At 42.7% G+C, this 23680-nt stretch overlaps 1 protein-coding gene across 6 annotated transcripts in view; it reads left to right on the plus strand.

Moving 5' to 3' along the window:
- Positions 1-9600: 9600 nt before the first annotated feature.
- Positions 9601-23680, plus strand: part of pcdh7b (protocadherin 7b) — a 142896-nt gene continuing 128816 nt past the window's right edge. For 3 of the 6 annotated variants that reach the window (XM_074661816.1, XM_074661814.1, XM_074661815.1), the window contains exon 1: positions 9601-13734. In XM_074661816.1, coding sequence (XP_074517917.1) covers positions 10663-13734 — 3072 coding nt within the window. In that variant the 5' untranslated portion in view covers positions 9601-10662. The remainder of the gene's footprint in view (positions 13735-23680) is intronic. The other 3 variants (XM_074661811.1, XM_074661812.1, XM_074661813.1) reach the window with 1 other exon arrangement.

Below are 23680 nucleotides of genomic sequence, written 5' to 3' on the forward strand. Positions count from 1 at the left end.
CACTCCCTGTTGATGTTTCTCTCTGCTGTTCATAGTGGAGGATGCCGTGACATATTACCTCTCGGGCAGCTCTACAAAGAGTTGCCTAAATGTGGCCTGGCTCGCTGCCCGTCTGCCCATCGGCTGACTTTTTACACGTTCTTGACGGATGGTTGTATTCCTCTCCTGAGGCCTTGCGGTCAGAGCAGGAAACAGCGACAGGCGACTGGGGACGGTGAACAAATCCACACAGAGGAAAACAAGAGAAAACCGACACGTAAGCACCAGAGGAGCAAATCAATGCTCGCACCCACACATGAAGACATACGAGTGGTTACACCAGGAAGGGCAGGGAGGAAGATAAGCACACACATGCACATGTCATGTTAACGGTTAGGGCCCAGCATTTTGGGGCATCTGCAAAATGTTGATAAGGCAGAGTTTGTGCTTCTCCTGTATTGAGATAAAACACCCTTTGTCCTCCAAACTTAAAACCAGATCACATCTTTTGGCTACAGTTTCATGTGTGCAGATACTCAATAGATACAGTGAATACAGCTTTGTTTTGGGAAAAAGAAGAAAGGGATAAGGAAACACCTTTGACCAAACCAAAGTATCCAGGGTCACCTGTTCTAGGGCTAACCTCATGGGTCATGACCTAAACTGCTAGCTCATATCTGCACCTTATGTAAAGAGATTTTGACTGACCAGGAAAAAGTGCCCCTGATGCCTCTTCATGACCTCTAAAAAGACACAAGACCATCATTGACATTGGCATAGCAGTGATAGGATAAACCATGGGAATTGATCACTGTATCAAGAGAAGTGGTGTATGAACAGAAGAATAGGGGACCAAGCACTGACCCCTGGGGTACTCTCCTAGAGGAACCACGTGATTCAGACACTTGCCTCGCCATGACGCTCTGGAGGATCCACCCGTGAGGTAGGACTTTTCTTCTGCTGATATTCAGAAACTTGGTTCAAGACTGCACTTGAGTATGGCAGATCAACAACCCCTGGAAGTTTTATGGCTTTGTGACCAGGTCTAATTCAAGAAGCCTTTCGAAGGAGGTCTTCAAGAACTCTACTGCGCACAGTTGCTGTTCTGAATTTAGCTTGGAATTTCTAATAATGGTGATGCTAATGAAGTGAAAGTTCAGTCAGGAAGACTGGGTGCTCGCACTCTTCTGTTTCTACACTGGACCGGAGGGCATGTCAACTTTTCTCTCTATCCAATCACAGTGACTCTGCTTCAATCCTAAACCAATCATTTCATAGCTGCCAAAGTTTAAATGCAGTCTCTTCTGCTGTCAGCTGTCTTTCAGGCTCTTGTCCCGACCCTCCTCCTCCCCTGGCACCTCCAGTCTCCATTGCTCAGTTCTGCGCCGCAGCCTAGCAGTCCTCATCGGATCTTCCAGATCCAGCCTCTTCAAGACTTTCACCACCACCACCAGTGTCTAGACTCCATCGGGGGATATTCATAATTCATAACGCCCTTGCACCCCCTACGTTGATTATTTTGCTCAATGCTTGATAGGGTCTAACCGCCAAACTTTCTTTGCATTTATTCATTAAATCTGTTCATAAACACTTTCTGGTGCATAAGGCTCTCCTGATTGAAATTACATGACACCAGCAGTTCCCCCCTACTTGTGTGTGGAATCTCTAGGAATCTAGAATTGCAAAAATAAAAACATGAATTACAGTTTTTTGTTCCATGTTTCTTGAGTTTACCCTGTTTCTAAATGATTATTTTTTTCCTTTCTTTCATTCTTCATAAAAATTATATAAAAAAATAAAAGTCAAAAAAGCAGGGACCTTTAAATATTTCTTATAATAAAGCCCATCTTTTTATGAGATTATTTTTTATATAGCGCCAGATCATAGCATAAGTAATTTAAGGCTACCTCCCTTACAGATCAGGTCTCTACCTAAATATTCTTATGTTACATCTCACAGAGTTTTAGAGATTACAGAGGTGTGCTAACTGAATACCGTCATGTTTTCAAATGTGGACAAAAATGGGTTTAAACAGTCTTTTGTTTGGGGGCAGGAACCACTGCATTACAGGATGCTAGCTATTTCATTGAGTTAGCCACCTTAGCGCCTGTTGCAGTAAGTGGTTAGTCAAACTGAAGGATAAACTAGTTTAATTTGCTATTTCAGTTTTCCAACACTTTATTTCGCTCCCATTTTGATACTCAAACATTTTTGTTTAAGGTGTGTTTTTTTCAAAGACTTAAGTGGTTAAAATGTTGCCTTTTGTAAATTAACCATCATAATCTCCAAACTTGCTATTTACACCCCCAAAAAGTGATCTCCAGTTGTTTGTTGACTAGATACTGAAGTTATACTCAAATTTTCCTGTATTCATAAAAAACTACTTCCACTTTCACTTCCCCTGAAACACAACAAATAGCAGATTTTTTTGTCCAACTGCTTTGGGAAATCATCCCTTTCTTTCTTCTCAAATGGGCAGAAACTTCTGGAAAACAAACAGTTAAGCACGATAATCATCATGCTCCTCAGTCTATCTTTTTTTTGGAAAAACACCTGCTTTCATATGATAATGTTCCTACTTTCTTGTTTGTTTCTGGACAATAAGCCCAATCTCTATTTTGAGTCAGGGATACCAGAGGAAGACGTTGCACTTAAAAGAATCCAATCTAACTGTAGTATCATTTACCATTTCTCAAAGAAAGACACAAAAATACCTGCAGCACTGCTAGGAAATTGCTAACATCGTTTTGACCACTTTACAGCTGAATGCCAATTAGAATTTTGTTTTATTCCTGACACAAAAGACACCTTGTGATCACACTGTTTTGAAGCCAGTTTCCAAAGCAACATGAAACATGTAAAGGGGCTTCATGGGGTCCAAATTACCTGCATTCAAATTCTGAAAGTAAAGCTTTTATTTTATTTAAAACCTTAAGTGGAAAAAACATTTTATCCACAAGGAAGCAAAATAAAAAAGCTGCTCCTGCCTCCTCCTGCTAAACGCCACTCATGGCACCTCTCAGCGATTCATGATCTTTCCAAACACTCATCAAGCAACTCCAGCCTCGTTACGATGATCCAATCAGGTTAGCCTTAAGCTAACGCTCCTCTTCACCAGAGCCAATCACTAATCACCTCTGCTTTATTAATCCATTTAGCTGCACCTGCAGTGTGCTCATTCCAACATCCAACCAGCGACTCCTCCATCATACGAGCTCCACGGCTCCACGCAGAGCCGTAATGATGGAGGCTAGAGGTGGTAGATTATGCATCTCAGAGTTCATCCCAATAAACAAGAGGTAATCAACAACTTCTGAAAGGCATGACTGATTTCACTTAAGGTAATATGACCAACCTTTTTTTTTTTTTTGCAGTGTTTTTGATGGCAGTGATTTCGCTAGAAGCTATGAATATGAAGCTATCCAAACAAGACTATTCGCTTTCAGAGTCATAGTTGCTTTTTTCAGATATTTTGAGCTATCAAAGGTTAATTTATTCAGAAAAAAAAAATCAGTGTAAAGCCTTTTTTTCTTTTTCTAATAAATATTGACAAACAGTTCAAACAGCAACCTTGGCCTTTAAACTTTCAGTTATTTTACCTTTCTTCCTTAATGTTTTTGCTTTGCTTAAATGCAGCATTCTAGAAGCCTCCTTCGCTGCTGCCAAGCAAAAACAAACAAGCAAACGAAAAAGTTCTGATATTTTCCTCACCCTGGCATTACCCCAGCACATTTTTCCTTGCAATTTGAAACTTTGACAAATTTTAGTAATGACATCCAACATTTTTCCCTCAAAGTCTGACCCATAAAAATAACCAGAAAATTCTCCTTTTTTTCTTAAGTTAGATGCTTATTAACCTCTTACCAAAATCCACAGAAAAAATATTGGTATGTCATATTAATTTGTTCATGATAGAATTTTTATATCACATTTGATAAATTGAGCAGTTAAGGCAACTACTTTAGTAAATTTTATAGCAAATGTGCATTCTTTCAATACAAAAAAAAACAAACAAACAAAAGAACAACTAAAAAAAAAACAGAAATCAAAAAACAAAACAAAAAAAAAACAACAACAAAAAAAAACAATTCCTAAAAAAAGTGAGTCTGTAATAAAAAAATAATAAAAATAAATAAATAAAAAAATTAAAAGGGGTCATTTACAACTTTAGCTACCTGAAGTGGAAAACATCAAAATTGTAATAATAATAATAATAATAATAATAATAATAATAATAATAATAATAATAAACATTTTTTAAGGGGAAAAAATACCCTAATGATGAGATAGATGTCATTTTTACTGATGTGTCAAATATATGTTTGACAATTTTGGGTTGACATATTTTCAAAAAAATGGAAAAGGAAGAAAGAAAAATATTTTCCCTTCTCAGAATGGCATCAAAAATCATACTCGTTGGATAAACTTGGATTTTTGGGTTGCCCTAAGGACGAGGATTTGGTGAGTTGGTCAGTCCATCTTATTTTTCTAGCTTTGTTTTGTGGTTTTGTAATTCTGGGATACTAGATATAATCATCTCATGTTTGAATAAACCTGTTAAAAAAATAAAAATAAATAAAAAAATAAGAATAAAAGGAGTTAGAATGATTGAATCCCCACTTTGGGCTTCCATACAAACACAAAAGTCATAGGTTTTTACAATTGAAACTGAAATCAAATGGTTTAATATAAAATAATCAGAACACCATGACAAAGGTAGATGAATTTCAACAGCCTGTTGACCCTGTGGCAAAAACAGCATCGACAGGAAATACCTGGTTTAGGCCCCAGTAAACTAGTGCTGTAATGTGGATCCTGCTCGCCTTGTCAGATTTGTCCTTTGCATAACCACCCTTTCCCTATACATCATCCCTTATGTAATCTACAAGAAGTCACTCTAAACAGCTTCCACTGCCAGCAACATTTTTATCTACAGAGGCTCTATTTCAGTTCCTTCCCAGCTTTGAATGTGTGAACAAGCTGCTGCCAGAAAAATGTTGTCATATTCTCTCGCTTAGGTGTTAAATGTTTTCCTTGCCAGGTAAATATAGAAAAACATAAATTAACTTCTACTTCTTGTTGCAATCCAAAGCTTTCTGCTATAAACAGGATGGTCAGATCTCAGTTTGTGATTAGAAAATGAGTTTTTTTTTTTTAGCCTCAGTGGCATTTGTCATGTAGACATTTTGCTATGTTTTCCTCCATGTGGTGTTTTTGATGTTTTACAACAGTAAACAGAAACATTTTGGCGTTAAATGTGCATGTGTTTCCACAAACGCAGTTAAAATCAGGACATACTAAACAAACAGCTAACCTCTGAAAACACCGAGGTGTGCGCGCAGCCTTCGAACAATGCAACCACTCATTCATTCGCACATCACTTGTGTCATTTTGTGTTGACAGGCGCCGTAATTACAACTTGTACACAGTGTCACAGCACGACGCATTAACTCAGTAAGGACAGGCAGACGTTCCTTCTCTTATTATGTTTATAAAATGGGGACCATTAATTCAGCCGACTGTGCAATCATCCAAGTTTTTCATTTTCTCTCCCCACATTTCATTAATGCGTCTAGACTGCCAATGGGGCATGAGCAAAACAAGGCAAAAAAAAGAAAGAAAGGGAGAGGTAAATGTTTGGAGCTGAAGCTTCTTCTGTTAACAATCTAAAGAAAAATGCATGATTTAACTTTTTTTTGGGGGCGTTTGGTGTTTCATCTCCTCTCAGAACTTGAGTTTTAATTTCAGCGTTGGCGTGAGTCACTTTCCTTTTTTCTTTTTGTTTTAAAAAACACCTCGTTCCCACTGATGAGGTCTTTGCGGAGCTTTCCCTGGCATCGTTTTAGGCCCCTCATCCACTTGAGAGCAAGATCGATGCTACGCACATCTATGATAATGATTTCAGTGATGATTTTGAGCCTTGATCTCCACCATGATAGTAAACACCGGCTCCAAATCGCCTATGAGCTCAATTCCTCATCGCATGCGGTTATTCCAAAGGCCCTGGGACGCAGTGTTATTATTGTTTTTTGTCTTATGAGTCTGCTTTGATGTAATGGATTCATGCTGAATGTTTCACACGGGGCTGTGAGCTGAATGTGAATGTGTAGACATTAACATTTTTTCGTACTGAATTACAGGCTGATTAGACAGAGATTTATAATAAAGAAAGCCAACAATGTGATTGTGTGTCAAGCATGCTGTTTGATATATACACTGTAAAATCTGAGAGGGTTAAAATTCCCCTAATGCAGGTCAACATCAACAGTAAAGTGGGTGTATTCTGCATTTGCCATATTTCAAACATTGGTATAAAATAATAAAGCTGGATTTCATGCTAAACATTTGGATTTTCAAACTGCTACATTTTCTCTGAATCCCTAAATCTGTCTGTAAAATGTTCAAAATGGTTTGTTCCAAGATCTAGCACAAGACTCTAATGAGATTTTTGCGAGACCTTCATGAGAATTGCAAAATGATGACATCATCCCATAAAAAGCTTCATGAAAGGTTTGAAGGATGGGTGTCGAACTGCAAGGTTTGCCCATAGCTCTGCCCCCAACAGACCTTTAAAGTGCTGGCCAATCAGAGAGAAGGGGGTACCTTAAAGAGACAGTAACCTAAACGAAGAGTTTCACACAGAGGCTGTAAGTAAGGGGTTTTTGAAAACACCAGTGGAAGATGAAAAAATAATTAAACAGTTGAATATGAAAAGCAACTACAAGGGTATTAGAGAGACATAATACAGCCTTAAGGCCTTTGCACACCAACGGTGATGTGAATAAACGGTACAAATTTTCAAAAAATTTGGAAGCATCACATTCAATATCTGCAGCTTTTTTTCTCTAAACCATGTCTTTGTAATTGTTGTCTTTGAAATTTTTATGTCTTTTGTCGTAAAGAATCAGGAGAAGATGAAAATTCAACCCTGGTCTGAAAAATAAAAGCCACAATTTGGCACAGTGAAAGAACATTGCAGTAAGTTTAAAAAAAAAAAAGTACAACATATTAGCGCGAAAAATACTCGACTGGTGTGCAAAGGGCTTAAAAACAAAAACACTACAATACCACCACTTTAAAGTGACAGTTTTAGATTTTAAAGCAGTGGTTTACACTATTGTGAGGATCGTCTTTAGACTTATAGACACCATCCGGCAATTTAGCCTCTGTTTTATACACAAGATGTGTCATTACCGGCTCACAGGGCATGAAAACACAGAAAGAAGCATCAACAGATCGATTTACAGAAACATGAAATCATGCTTCAGCAAAGAAACCAAAGCTGCTGCAAGAGTCGAGGTGTCAGCATTTGTAAGGACTGGGACTGTTTAACCAGCCGTACCCACCAATGACCTCTACCTACAACATACACAAGACAAGCTAGGAGACCAAACAAGCTAAAGAGGTGTCACAGACAAAATTTATTTACTTACTTACTGTGACATTTGTAGTACATTACCAAGTAATGCCTTTGGGCATATCACTATAAACAGCAAAGGATTGTGGGGGAAATACAGAGAAGATACTGTAAGTACTTCTACAGCATTACTGGACTGTAATATTTACAGCAACCTCCTCCAAGCATATTGCGATTGTCACCAACACTTTAGTCCGACTTTAATGTTATACTCCCTTTCAGCAGACTGTCTGCTACAATTTGGTGTTGCAGGTTTTTACGATAGTAGTACATATTTCATGTACCAGATCTTAGCATCCAGAATATTGCCAGGATCTGGATCATACTTTTACATCTGTCAGAAATTATGGTGACCTTGTCTTGTATTGTTTTGCAAAGCAATCCGACCATTTATGGTGGACTTGAATACACATATGGTGAAAACGGCCCTATCTCACAATGATACAGAATCCTTAAAAAAAGTCCTGGATCCAGACAGTGATCCGGATCACCTCCAAAATTTTATCACTTCTTCCTTATCCCATTTTGAAGATTTCCTGAAAATTTCATCAAGATCTGTTGGTAACTTTTTGAGTTACACTCCCAAAAACATCAACAAACACTGTAAATAATAAGTTGTTGCAAGAGGCAGGGTGCAAAACTTATCTGCATGAAAAAAACATGAAATTTGCAAAATGCAGAGTGGAACAAAGTACATTTATATGGATATTCTAATTAATTATTATTGAAAGATAAACAAAAGAAGGTGACAAATTTTGTTTAAAAGGTGCCATAAGAGCCCTGAGGTGACAGTGACTGCAGATTAGATTAGGAAACAGAATTATTTGCACAAAGGTAGTCTCTTTTTTTCTAGAATTATGCTCAATTGGGTATCTGAGGTCTTTTTTGTGTTTGTTTTTTTGGATTTGCATGTTAGTGTATTACAGTAACACATGGCCTCATAAAGTGACACAAAGTGTTCAGGCTGAAATAGACGACCTAAATTCAACTGTTTCATTTTTTACAGTGTACGCTCGCCTTAAATGCATTATCCGCTTTAAATTACTCAAAACCAAACAACAACAGTCAACACACAGCATATATTTTCTGTCCTTCCTATGTGTTGAACTCCTTCCACAGGCTTTTTCAGAAGGCTTGGTTTGAATTTGACGATAGAGGGCGCTAGTAAGCAAGGATAAAAAAGCTCTGCTGGAATTCAGACAGCCGTCTGAGAAAGCTGCAGCTGCTGAGACTGGCTGCTTCTTCCCCCCCCTCTTCCTCTTCCTCTTCTCTAACTCCTGCTCTCACTCATTACACTCCTTCGCTGTATAATTCCAGACACAGCGCCGCACTGTCCCCTGTATTAACACTGGAGACGGATGCACGCGGCCAAGTTGGAGAGGAGGGTGTCCTCGTGCGCGCGCTTTAATAGCACAAAAATTGGTGTCTCGTGCAGAGATGTACACATTTGCTTCACCACTTCAGCATTCCCCTATATTACAAGTGCTTGCAGGCAGCTGAGGAGGGACACACACACACACACACACACACACACACACACACCGCGCGCTCTCATTTCTCTAACACACACACATGGACTTATATGCGCAGTAGCACGAAGACGAACCCTCTTCTTCTCTTTCTTCTACAGATGTCTGTCTTTACTCCTCATTTAACTCAAATGAATTCATGCCCGCTGTGTCACATTCCTGTTTGCTGAGTGGACTGATCAGACACTGAGCTCAGCGCGCGCAGCCCACTACAGCGACCACACGCATTCATATTAGTAACCACAGGGAAACCACAGCACTGCGCACACAGCGAGCACTGTCCCGACTCCGCTGGCCTGCACTCAGACTTTTAACCACCCTGTTTGTATATTTAAAAAATGACAGGAGTGCGTAAAAGTTGAGGAATCTCCTCACTACACTGTCTGAGACGTGCGTTAACGTCATTACAAACAGCTTTACACTCAAACGTGTCGCTGTATCGCGCAAAAAAAAAAGGCGCATGAGTCAGATTAAAAGCGTCAAGAAGTGCAGAAGCACGCAGCAGAAGCAAAAACGACGTCTCTTCCTGAGTCTGCCTTTTTTTCCTCAAATATTAGCGTCTGAACCCCTGACGCTCCAAAGACCAAGTCCGACCCTGTTTACGTGCGCTGCCGGGGGAGAGCAAAACCGGAGGGGGGTGGAGAGAGAAAGAAGGAGGGAGAGGGAGCGATAGGGAGAGAGGGAGACTGCAATATCATTTGTGAATCCCTCTCACAGTGCTGCAGATAGGGGCTGCCAACACATGCGGCGCGTCTGCAGGTGAAGGAGCAGGCTCGAGATGTGCTGGACACACTGAAGGATTCAACCAGACGCTTTTTTTCACCTGAAACCAAGGAAGGATTTACATTTTTTGGCTTGTATTTTTTGTTTTCCAATCTCTCCTTCTTCTCTTGCCTTAATTTTCTGATCACAGTGGAGTTGTGTTGCGAAAATAAAGAAAAGAGACAGAGAGAACTCTACTCTGTGTGTGCTGACTTGGAGGAAGAAAAGAGCAGAAGCAGAAGCGGAGTAGGCAACCGGACAGGTAATCCGCCTCATATTCACATCCTGAAGCTACCGGAGAGTTGACAGGGCTCCGCGCTGTGTGATGAGTTTGGAAACAGCGCGGGCATTTGAATAATCCTCCAAACATATGTGGACATATCAGCGGGAAGAGGGATATCGCAGCCTCACCCTAACCTAACAAGGAAATTCTACCCACAAACTGTGAGTAAAAGAGAAAAAAACCTCCCTTTGGATATGGACTGAATTTACTTTCTGCTGATTCGATTCTCGGACTGTGACATTTTTTTTTTTTTTTGGCTTTTACGCGCATGAAATTCAAATATTTGTGGCACCGCCCGGAGCGCAGGGAGCCTCTCTGGTGTGTTTTATGATATCATTGCGGCTCTTTTATTGCTAAATCAAGGAAAGAGCAACTAACACACACGCATACGCACGCACACGGTGCTGGAGGAAGACGCAGAAGAGGAAAAGAAAAGAGACAGGAGGGAAAATTTGAGGGAGAAAGCCCGTGCACTTGCTGCTTTCCACTGCAGCAGGAGCGATGTAAGGAAGTCGTCCGGAGGATGAAGTCTCACGCATCCCGCAGCAGAGGGCTTTGCTCTTAATGAAAGCGATTTCTCCTCCTCTCACTCGGACTCCCCTGTCGTGATTTCCTCTCTCATCATTTTCTCATTTTCCCCCCTAATTCTGCAATTCTGAGTGGACATTTTTTTGCTTTCACCAAGGAGAACAATGAGGACTACTGGTGCAGTGGACTATTTGTACTATTGCATGCTCATCCTGCAGTTTGTGCATCAGCCCGCTGCAAAGCAGGTGCTCCGGTACCGTCTGGCTGAGGAGGGACCCGCGGATGTCAGAGTAGGGAACGTAGCCGGAGACTTGGGCATCGTTGCCGGCTCCGGGGAGGTGACATTCACGCTGGAATCAGGCTCTGATTTTTTCAAAATTGACAACATAACAGGTGAGCTCACCACCAATGAGAGGCGCATAGACCGTGAAAAGCTCCAGCAGTGCCAGATGATCTTTGATGAAAATGAGTGCTTCATAGATTTTGAAGTGTCAGTGATAGGACCCGCTCAGAGCTGGGTCGACCTCTTTGAAGGGAAAGTCATCATATTAGACATAAACGACAACACTCCATCTTTCCCTTCCCCTGTCCTGACTCTGTCTGTGGAGGAAAACAGACCAATTGGAACCCTTTATCTGCTTCCCACAGCCACAGACAGAGATTTTGGAAGAAATGGAATAGAGAGATACGAGCTTATCCAGGACAATGGGGACAACTTGAGGCGCCTGGGCTCCTCTGGGGATTCATTCTCCGGGAAGAGGAGGTTTGAGGAAGGCGCGAGCAGGAGCAGCGTCTTTGAACTGCAAGTTGCTGACACCACTGATGGAGAGAAGCAGCCTCAACTCATCATTAAAGGGGCCCTTGATAGGGAACAGAGAGACTCCTATGAGCTTACGCTGCGCGTGAGGGACGGAGGCGATCCCCCTCGCTCTTCCCAGGCCATTCTTAGGGTGATGATCACCGATGTGAATGACAACAGCCCTCGCTTTGAGAAGAGCGTGTATGAAGCTGACCTACCGGAAAACAGCTCCCCTGGTGCGCCCATTCTTCAGCTGAAGGCGGCTGATGCAGACGTGGGGGTTAATGGTCAAATAGAGTATGTGTTCGGGGCAGCCACGGAGTCAGTAAGGCGTCTGCTGAGGTTGGATGAGAGCACAGGGTGGCTGAGTGTCTTGCACCGCATTGACCGTGAAGAAGTGAGCCAACTGAGGTTCACAGTAATGGCCCGTGACCGAGGCCAGCCGCCTAAAATGGACAAGGCCACTGTGGTGCTGAACATCAAGGATGAGAACGACAACGTCCCTGCCATAGAGATACGCAAAATTGGGCGCATCTTCCTGAAAGATGGGGTTGCAAACGTGGCGGAGGATGTAGTCGTGGACACACCCATCGCTTTGGTTCAGGTGTCGGATCGGGACCAGGGGGAGAACGGCATCGTCACCTGCACAGTCGTGGGGGATGTCCCCTTCCAGCTGAAACCAGCCAGTGAAATGGAGGGTGAGCAGAATAAAAAGAAATACTTCCTCCACACGTCTGCACCGCTGGACTACGAGGCCACACAGGAATACAATGTGGTCATTGTTGCTGTGGACTCTGGGAGCCCCAGCCTGGCGAGTAATAACTCTCTTATCGTGAAGGTGGGCGACACTAATGACAACCCTCCTGTCTTCAGCCAGAACGTGGTGGAGGTGTCCTTCCCTGAGAACAATCCTCCTGGCGAGAGGGTGACGACTGTGGCAGCTATCGATGCAGATAGTGGGAAGAACGCTGAAATAGCCTATTCCCTGGACTCGTCTGTAAATGGGCTTTTCTCCATCGACGCAGACAGCGGGGACATCCGGGTAAACACCATCCTGGATAGAGAGCAAACAGAGCGCTATGAATTCAAAGTGATAGCAAAGGATAAGGGAATCAACACCCTTCAAGGCTCGGCAACAGTCGTCGTCCTGGTGGCAGACAAGAATGACAACGCACCAAAGTTCATGCAGGACGTGTTCACCTTCTACGTCAAAGAAAACCTTGAGCCCAACAGCCCGGTCGGCATGGTCACAGTCATTGACGCAGATAAAGGCCAAAATGCTGAGATGAGTCTCTTCATCGAGGAGGAGGAGGACTTTTCCATCGAGAACGACACTGGGACTATTTTCTCCACTTTGTCCTTCGACCGTGAGCAGAGAACTACCTACACGTTCTGTGTCAAAGCGATAGACGGCGGTGACCCTCCTAAATCAGCCACCGCCACTGTTTCTCTTTTTGTCATGGATGAAAATGACAACGCACCAACTGTCACTTTCCCAATAAACAACTCCTACACTCTGTTACCCCCTTCCAGTAACATCCGCACTGTCGTCAGGACTGTCATCGCCACTGACACCGACACCGGGCCAAACGCTGACCTGAGCTACAGCATCATCGGAGGAAACCCCTTCAAGCTGTTTGAGATCGACGGGGGCACTGGGGTCATCTCACTTGTGGGGAAGTTGGAACCGAAACACTACGGCCTCCACAGACTCGTAGTCCAAGTGAATGACAGTGGGCAGCCATCACAGAGCACCACCACATTAGTTCACGTCTACGTCAATGAGACTCTTTCTAACTCCACTGTCGTGGAGGCCCAAGTGACCCGGAGCTTGAGCACCTCCCTGAACCAAAACATCGCTGGTGACCCCAACTATGACCTCAGCAAGCAGCGGCTAAGCATCGTCATCGGAGTAGTTTCCGGCATCATGACTGTCATCCTCATCATTCTTGTGGTGGTCATGGCACGCTACTGCCGCCCCAAGAACAAGAACGGCTACGAGGCTGGAAAGAAGGACCACGAAGACTTCTTCACACCGCAGCAGCACGACAAATCCAAGAAACCCAAGAAAGACAAGAAGAAGCAGAAATCCAAACAGCCTCTCTACAGCAGCATCGTCACAGTGGAGGCGTCCAAGCCCAACGGGCAGCGCTACGACGGCGTCAACGAGAAGCTGTCAGACAGCCCCGGCATGGGCCGCTACCGCTCTGTCAACGGAGGGCCCGGGAGCCCGGATCTGGCGCGGCACTACAAGTCCAGTTCGCCGCTTCCTACCGTCCAGCTTCACCCGCAGTCGCCCACAGCTGGAAAAAAGCACCAGGCAGTTCAGGACCTGCCCCCTGCCAACACCTTTGTTGGCACCGGAGATAACATTTCCCTTGGATCTGACCACTGCTCTGAATACAGCAGTCAAACCATCAACAAGTACAACAAACAGGTAAGAAGACGCATCTCCATGTTACTTTCTTCCCCCCCTTTTCCACCACTCTTAAATGTCTTCTGTTCCTTCCTCTTAGTGTTCTCTCCACCATAATGCTTTCTGACAGGGCTAGTCTCAGTAGTCTTGTTGCCTTTATGGTGCTAATGTGTGTCAAGTTAGCGGTATTGATCTGTTTTGGTTTGGAGTGCCATTCACATGTAATATTGAAAGGGAAGAAAAGGGTTCGGATCAGCTTAAGACGGGGGGGTTCTGTTGCCACGACTTTTCCACTTTTATCTCGGCATGCCTTTTCCATCAGGGGTGTCAAAACCAGGAATATGTGCTGCCGACAGCTCACATAAGGGTTTGGTTTGCAGTTATTCTATCCCAGAGGGGGAGCGAAGCAGGGGCCGGCTACACTTCCCTGCTTTTTTTTTTTTTTTTGTATGTCACAAGGCGGCCTTGTCTTATCCTGACAGGATCCAAAATAACGCGGATAAAAGGTAGACAGAGAGCACAAACAGGGCTTTGTTAGTCAGTTTTACAGTCTAGGTTTAAGCAGGAACATCTGTCCGGGAGGGTCATATTAACATTCTTCAGCACTTCAGTATCAACAATTCACTGACCTCACTTTGCAAGTGGCCTTTTTTTTTTTTGTTTTGTTTTTACACCCTTCCTTCTCCCTTGTTTGTTGAGTCTTCCATTCTCTACCTGCTTTCCTTTCCCATCCTCCCTGCAGCTACTCTTACCTTCCTCTGGTTTTAGCTTCTCTTGCTGGAGAACAGTGTAGGTGGCGTGATGTGATATTCAAATTCCAGGAGATGAGATGTGCGCTTTCATCACTTTGGGCTTTGTATTTTTTTGGGATGTTTTTCTGCACTTTTTCGACGGCGAGAAGAAAAGTTAATGCATAATGAAGTCGGCTGATTTGCGTTTTCAGGAGAAGGAACACTATTGTTTTATGTGTTTGCTATGGTCGTCTAATGAATTATTGATCCTTCTATTACTTGGTGTCAGTGCTGTTTTCTCTGCGAGCAGAGCTGGAGTTTTTCCTCTCTTATTTTCTTTCCTCTATTGTCTCCTTTTACACCCACCTCTTCTCCTTCCTCTTTTTCACATCACCCCCTTCACAATGCTGCTCCCTCCTTCCCTCCTTCTCTCCTCACCCTGCCTTTTTTCTTTGCAGTGGTTTCTTTTCAAATCTCCACTCTCATCTCTCCCCTCTTCTCAAATCATTTCACTCCCCTTTTACTCCTCTCCTGCCTCTGTCTCTAACAGCTTCTAATATGGTGTATTCACTGAGCTGCTTCACGGAGTGTGAGGAGTGCTGTTGCTTTCGGATGTCTCCTGCATAATTAAAAGGGCACTCTATTTGCTGCTGCGGCAGCAGCATGTATTGTGTGTCACTATGCTCCACTTATATAATTATTTATTTACTCTCTGCATTAAAGCGCTGGTAACTTTTATGAACTGTGCTTTTGTTAGGATACGTGCACAAAGAGTGTTTCCTTGTGATTCCTCGGGCACTTAAACAGGAATTGTAAAGAAAGCGTTGAGGGCTCCACTGGGCAGTATCAGCCGTGTTTATTGTGCGGTTTAGCCTGTTTTGTATTAAATACACAATAGCGAGCAGGTAATCAAATTGCCTTTTATATCCCAAGGGCTCGGTAAATTCCCACTCTTGATAATTTCTGTGAAAACGCTGAAATGCAACGGCAGCAAGAGAGACGGCTAATTGAAGCAAAGGTGCGTGTTCATGTGCTCCAATTATAGCATTAAACAGGCACCTCTATATTAGATTAAGCAGTGGAGCGGTCATGCTCTTGATTTCAGGAACGCTGAGGCTAAAAATAGGCTGTTTTTAGAACAAGCGCCACTGGAGCTAAAGACTGAAACACTCAGAGAAACTTGTGAACCTTTGAAGCAGGGATGTATCTAGAAAGGGGAAGAGGGGGGCCCCAGCCCCGGGATAAACCTCTAAAAATCCTCAGTCATGATTTAAAGAGGTGGAACTTGCTTTAAATATGTATTTAAACACCCTTTCTTCTTAGCTAGTGCCTCTATCAAGTTTTTTTGAAAAACCTGTCCTTTTTTAATTTTTAAAGCAGGGGTATTGTGTTTTTTGACATGCTTCAATTAGGCCCAGCTCAGAAAAATCCCTAATATTCTCACACTGCTGTTGATAAAAAAACCTTTCTTCAACTTTAATTTTTGCTGCTGTCTCTTTAAAATTCCCTGCTTCAAAACCCCCTAACTTCCTATTGGCCAGCCCTCTGGAAGCCTGTCAGAGGCAGACCTTGTTGTTCTCATTAGATCATCAACAGTAAGGAGATCCTTTTGCTATGATGTTACAATTTCAGGAAGTCTTGTGGGGAACTTGTGCTATTTTTAGAGCAGCTCCCCACCCACCCCCCACACAAACCTCTTTTTTTTGGCAGCTTACAGATAAATTCAAGGATTTCTACATGATGTGACTTTGTAGTGGTTTGGAAATCTGCTCTAGTGTAGTATGAACGTCTAGCAGTGTTACTTTATATCTGTGACCGAGAATGATACCCCCTCTTTAAATACCATGATACCCCTCTTTAATGGATTAAGCTAACATTTATGAAAAATTACACTGTTTTGCTGCTTTAATGATTTTTTTAGTGTAGTTTTTGAAAACAGAGATGATCCTGTGTCCTGCTTATGGAGTTGGGCCACCCTAGTCCAAAAATTCCGGATACGCCCCTGCCTTGTGATTTTTATGTTTCCTAAAAAAGAAAGACAGGTCTACTTTTCTTTTATAGAAAGTTGTAATTTTACTTTTCATCACATGTGTTTACAGCTAAAGCTGCCCATGCTTCAGAGTTATTACAAGTGATGACAGGCGACACACTCTGCCACATGCACACTCACACACCCTCCCACACAAGCCCTCCTCTTTCATCACCCCGTCTCTCTTTTCTTGCCCTTCTGTGGAAAGAGATAGAGAAAGACGGCCCTGTTAGCGGCGCAGAGAAAGGCCCCCACTGTTCCACAGGGGACTCGGGGTCGGGTGGCGAGATAGATGGAGAGATGAGGAAAGGGAAGGAGGGAGGAAAGGAGGAGAAGTGGGGCTGACTGTGATCTCAGAGGTATCGGGTTTCTTTCTCTTTCCTCGCTAAGCTAATCTTACAATATCTGCACAGGTAACCAGGCAACTGCGAGAGTTTATCAGTGAGGGGAGGCTTTCTTTTTAGCCCATCTGACATTTAAACAGTCGTTAGTCTGAGCCAACTTGGAGGCAGGACCCAGAAGACGCTGGTTAAAACATTCGCATTGTTCCTCTACGTGTGGCGATACTTCCTGGATACCTGCGCTCACTCCTTGTATCTCAACTCTGATGAGTGGTATGCGCACTTAACAGAACACTTAACTTTATTACTCCTGGCAGCAGCTTCTTGCCCAGCCAGTGCCAGAAAAATAATGCTGTCCGGCCGTAATGTAGCGAGGAATGAAATCACTTAGCCATCGAATTAGCACAAGCCATCAGCTTTTGTTTTATCATTGCACTTCAAAGCGGCACTCTTGCCCAGGTGGATCACTTTTAATCAGGGGTGAGCCACGGCAGCTTGTGTGCGGCGCTCCTAGTGTAGACCCTGAGGGCATGAGGGAATAAAAAAAAAGGGAAAACAGTCGAGGAATTTATACCAGGTTATCCTCCCGCCTGAGGGCTGATGCAGCCAGTGTCGCTGGACATCGCCCTTAACCCAGCCGAGAGGGTTCGTCCACCTCCCACACTCGGTCCAGCTGCTCCTCCTCCTCATGGAGGCCTCTCCCAAACATCTGATTTACATAGGGCAGAAGCCCTCCCAGGCATACTTGCATAGGACAAACAATATCATGCAAATGGAGGTCACATGAATGGTGTTTGTGGCCAAAACATAGGATGTGATTGCCCTTCAGGCGCATTGCAGAACAGGAAACCAATATGGTAATCCAGCACTTTGCCTTTGGCCTCATTTGTTTAGAAAGCTTCAAACTAGTCTCCAAGTAAACACTTACAGAAAAGCCACAGCTTACCTGGATGGTATACCCGTTTCATCACTGTCACCAGCATCATATGTTGCCGCCAAATGAATTTTGCAATACCGTAAAGCATTGTTACACATAATGTAGTCCAAGTAGTCGTTAATCAATATCCACTTTTTCTGCCACAGCCATTCTGAAAATACACCTTTAAGGCCAGTAGCATGGAGGCAGTGACGTGAGGAAGTAAACATTTACAGGTGTTCAGAAAGCAAAACAGCTGGTGTGCTTTGGACACAGGCCGTACATCACTATACTTTACTTTTCAACTAAAGTAGTGGCATCAAAATAAATAGGGATGCTTGATACCACTTTTTTGATACATCAAGTTTCAATTAACAGTGACAGATCATTTTGATCAAAGACAGCACAATCACTCTGACATTATGTCCAAATAAAACACAAACAACTCTCTCTCAGTTCAGAATTTTTTGATAAATATTAAAATATATATTGATTTGAAGTGCACAATAAACTATAAACTGTCAGATTTAAGTAATTTTTAAAGTAAACTAAGTGCAAAATAAAACAGTTTAAGTGATAACTCTCCCTGGTTCATTCATGTTGTCTGAACGGGAACTGGCGCACATATGCCGTGGTGTTAAACCGCAGCAATTAGCAGCAACTAGTGGCGAGGAGGACTTGAGTATCTGCTGCTGGTATCAGCAGCCTTCACAAGTACCGATTCCTTGAAAATAGGCTGGTATCTGCCCCATACCGATACCTGGTACCTGATACTCGCTGATCCCTGAAAATAATCATTTTGATGCAAACTGAAACCGTACTTTGCAGCTTAAACAACAGTGCCGCTAAATTATTATTATTATTTTTTTTTACGGTATAACGAGCCTCATAGCATTAAAACCAATCAATTTCTTGATTATTTTCGTTATCAATACAATATGTGCCAACAAGAAATTTGAGTTTTGCCGAGTTTAGCCAGCCTGTTCTGGTGTGTCTGGCCGCCGTCATGTCAGCAGGTGTTTCTGCTGATGGGAAAGGCACAACAGGGGTTGTGCCGGTTTGCTTTAAGTTTGTTTTCACTTTTTTTCAACTGCTGTCCAGCGCCACATCATGTCGTTAGCTGGGACAGGTTGTTGCTTTAACTCCTTGTGAGTGATGATGATGATAAATATCTTAAAACAGCATTAAATGATTTAGGAATCCTACCTTGGATTGATAAAGCTGTGTTTTCAAAAGTTTTTGTTTTTTGGGTCATGGTTCAGGCTCTGAGTCTGAACTATCGGCCTCTGTTCCTCAGTCAAAATCACTGCCGCTGTTGCCTCATAGACACTCACAGAATAAAAAACTAGTAATGTTCAGTTTTACAAATTAATTGGCATCCAAAATGTTATTAGTTAATTGCTCACCCTTTTAAATAAAACGCAAAAAGTTAATTTTTTTCTGTATTCTTCATTCCTCAGACCCAGTTTGCTCACCAGTTCAGTGCACTTCAAGCTTGAAATGAGCTTTTTCTATTACAGTATTAGACATTTTCCACCTGTTAGGTAGGATGTGTACAGTTATAACACAGAACAGAGTCAGAATCATGTTTTAAAAAGACTGGAGGGGAAATACCCTGATATAAACCCCTACTGGATGGACACCTTTTTCTTTTTCTTTTTTTTTTTTTTAACACAAACACTAGGATTAAGCAATCCTGCCTCAGATTGTCCGAGTCACCAGGCGGTGAACTCCCCTGCGTGATTTTTATCTGTGAAACTGTTGTGGCAGTCGCTCCCTCATTGAGCTCAATGAGGTAATTACTTGATAAGAGGTTCCACAGGAGCTTAAACATGTTTGACCATCCCTCCCTCCTCCTTCTTCTCCCTCCTTCTCTCTCTGATTCCTGATGCAGGTTGGACTATTTCAAGGTAGAAACTGTCTCAAAGGTTTCCTCTAGAGAAAAAAAAAAAAGTGACGCCAAACAATCAGGAAATCTTCTATTAAGTAAGAAATGAGATTACGTGCTTTGTTTATCACCACGTTATTATTAGCGTCCTCGCCCGTGCTGCGTACCGCCGACTGTGGCTAATTTTATCAGAATTGTTTTTGGATCTATTACGCCTTAATTCAATCTATGGCTGCTTGGTGCTTTTGTTGTTTGTGTTCTGAGAGGAAAATGGAAGGGAGTAAGAGTGCCCGGTAATACTCATGAAATTGCAGCGGGCAGCGTTTTCTGCTATAATTTGGTTTGGTGATTTGAATGCAGTCGCTCTGAGGCAATTACTAATCTGAGGATTAGACTTACCTGATACGCCGGCAGAAATGGAAGGGACAGGGAGGCGGGAGGGGAGGAGAGCAGAGCGGGATTTCTATACTTCCTTTACCTGCAACATACGGGAAACCGTGACACGCTCCATTTCAACCCTCCTTGTCTTCCTTTTCTTCCTCCCTGTCCGCCTGTCTCATCTCCAAATACTCATAAATGGAAGAAACCAAAGTAGCACAACCCCATCGACAACATTCATCAGGGTAAGATGACAAAATATTAAGAAAGATAGGAGGAGCGAAGGGCAAAACTGACATGAAATTTAAGCCACCTTGATTGCTCTACACGCCGCTGATTGTAAGTGGCAGTGTCGGGGATGCCACCTCCTTCTCGCCCGCTCCTTCTTTCAATTTGATGTCATCCAAAATGGAATTTCATTTCATACTCGGCAGCGATCGCATTAGATAGGGCTCACCAGGATAAAGCCGATTCATTTTTGCAGATTTGCCTTTCCTGTGGCACTATCAATCATCGAGGCCTCGCCGCGTTGCAGACTTGTTATTCATGCCGATTGTTAAAGGGGAGTTTGTACAGTAAATTGACTTTTACAAGGCTCCAAAGGTCTATGATGTGCCATGCTAGCCTTGCTGTCCTCTTGTATCGACTGGAGAGGCTTGAACTGACTAAATGAGAACATCAGTTAGCTCCAGTGCTGAACAACCCCAGGGAATAGTTCTGTGGATCACAACATGGATCAGAAGTGAGGCTTCCCTGTTTGGGAGACTAACAGGCTGAACAATAGTGCTTTGTTTAGTCTGACACTGGAGCTCATGCAGTTGCAACCCAGTCTGCTAGTCATTACTATAATAGTGCGGTCTTTTTGTGGTTGGTCAGCACTAAAGGTCATTGACCTCTGTCCTCTGGATGTTGATTCAAAACATGAGTCAATGATCTCTCTCTGCCTTTTGCTGCCTAATTTAACTAACTGATCAATCTGAATTCATTCAGCATCCAATAGTAAACTTGTAATACAAGTGGAGGCAGCTGTTTTTTGTTTCTGACAGCAGACAACATGAGCAGAACCAGAGCCATGACCATCAACTTCAACCTTTTATCAACATAAAAACAAATATGTCATAACAGAAGTTGACAATAACACTACTTCCTACATCTTCCATTAAATAGGCAGAAACCTCGGGTAGAGCCGAAGTTACTGATGGACAGCCTAAAGCCTGAATATACAGCTTCTGTTTTCATCAGATTTTTACAAACAAAAGTTACATGATGGAACAGCTCAAATATAAATCCACCAATAAGCAAGTACTTAGAAAAACCTCTAAAAAACAGGCAGAGCACCTGAACAGAACCAGACTTATATCAGCCAATTTCTTCTCTGATTCATTTTTTTTTTTTTCAAATTTCACAAATAAGTGGATTTTAATTTGTTAATGACAAAAAGTAATATAAGAAACTTCAATTTGCAGGGTTATAACACTAACTAGCAGGTGCTTGACAACAATGGCAGGTAGCATGAGCAGAACCAGACTCATACGGGAATTATATTTTTTAATCATTAACTTTTTGGTTTAATTTTGGTGAAATAAATAAATATTTCACAACAATAAGTGTAGGCTACCTTTTTTTTGTAAAATCACGAAAAATTGCATTATTACGAGGTAGAACATAAAAAAGGCAGAAAACTTGAACACAAACAGAACCATTGGTAGGTTGTCATTTTTTTTTTATTTTATTTTATTCCCCTAAGTCAACAGACAAATGTATATGTATGTATATGTATATTAACAGCAATGTGATGCTGCTATGTCTATGAAGAGGGTCTAATTTGCATTCAAGCAGGCAGAAACCCTGAGCAGAACCAGACTCATTTATTAACAATATTTTTTGACCATTAACTTATTGGTTTATTTTAGTAAAATGAATAAATATGCCACAATAATAGGTATAGGGTGCCCCTTTTTGTAACATCTTTGAAAAAAATGGGGAAGAAACTTTGAAAAAAAAAAAAAGAAAACAGGCTGAAACCTTAAACATAACCAGAGTTGTTTCTGTATAATGTTTTTTTTTTTTTTTTAAGTTCATTTCCTAAAGTCAACAGACAAATTTATGATAATAAGAGCAATTCTATGCTGTTAAAACTATTAAGAGGGTCTAATCTGCCCTCAAACAGGCAGAAACCCTAAGGGGAACCAGACTCATTGGTTAAAACTGACTGCCAGCACAGCTTTTTTGACTGAAACCTAACTGAAAAACATCTTTATGTGTGTTATTTCCTTCCTATCTCAGTTCCCCCTCGCTGTGAAGGAAATGTCATGATGAATCACTTGCTGTCAGTCTTGCTCACACAGGTCTAAAGTGTCAAGGGAACTGCCAGCAAGGGTCCTCGGCCCCCCGTCAGCCGGGGGCGGCGATTGAAACCCCATCCAGCATCAGCTGCGTTGTCACCTGTGGCCTTCGTGAAAATGAGAATACGAGCCCATGAAACGACGACATGTTGATCCATAATTTAGCCGTAAGTGCCACCTTTTGCTCCGGCAGCCAGCTGTAAAAGCCCCCCGTGAAGTGTGAAGTGAACTTGTTTATTAAACGGAGCTGACAGGTGAAGAAAAATACGCTCTAACGGACGTGTCCCCCCTAAAGGGTGAGCTGAGGGGAAATGCTGGACTTTGCAGGATGCCGTTCAAGCAGGTGTGCTTACACAAAAGTGTTGACAGGGGAAGAGTTAACAAGTTCAGCAGCGTAATCGAAGCGCGTCTAATAGGAACCACCTTCACCTCGGGTTCAGGTGCACATTGATTTTTTTAAGACTCTGACAGACATGCACCTGTTTTATCTCTCTTCCCACCCTCTTTTGCTTTGACCTTCCTTTTTGTATTAAGAATCTACTGAAATATTAAGACCCGCTGAGATCCCCTGACTGCGTAAGACACATTAGGAACCGTCCTGGATAAATAATGCATCCGAAAGCTTTGCGTTTCTTTTGTTCAAAGGATATGGCTTTTTATTAACAGGCTGCAGTCATACATATTTGCTAAGCAGCAGATCTAACGGATCTGACTTGACTAAGGAAGGGGAGGACTAGGACAGCTTGACTGCGTCTATTAGCCCTGTTTTGGTGCGGCTCCCACCATGTGGCCCCCAAATGAGATTATATGTGTATGAAACAGGAGGTAGAGCACACACCGACCATCCATCAAAGCCTGGGGGGACCTGTGTGAAAGTTTGTGCATGTGTACTCAGCGGGTACACACACTGTGTGGATGTGTAAGGGTGTGATGGAGTGTGTGGGTGTACAGTAGGAATGTGTGTGTGTGTCCTGCGAGGGCTGGAGAGGAGAGCAAACGGGGCCTCGGCGGTTCAGCCTCTCCATCATCCGGCACGTAAGGCACACGCACGGCGACACGCCTGAGAGGGTTTCAATATCCTGTGTGTGTGCGTTTTTGTGAGTGTGTGTGTTGCGGTGTTTACCCAAGGCATGCAGTTCATTATATTTGTATGTGTGTCTGGTTATTACATACACTCTCATCACATACAGCGGCAGATGGAGCCTGAAGGCTGGAGCAATACTTCACCCTCAACCGTTAAAATCCTGGACTAATCTCGGTGTGACGCCGCAGCTCCTTTTCACGTTTAGAGTGCCCTTGAGCAAGGCAGCAGGAGCCCCTGTTGTGCCAATAGAGAAAT

The sequence above is a fragment of the Halichoeres trimaculatus genome, unplaced genomic scaffold (genome assembly GCF_033239565.1).
Source record: "Halichoeres trimaculatus isolate MK-OKI-2021-1 unplaced genomic scaffold, fHalTri1.1 fHalTri1_scaffold_22, whole genome shotgun sequence".
NCBI lineage: Eukaryota > Metazoa > Chordata > Actinopteri > Labriformes > Labridae > Halichoeres > Halichoeres trimaculatus.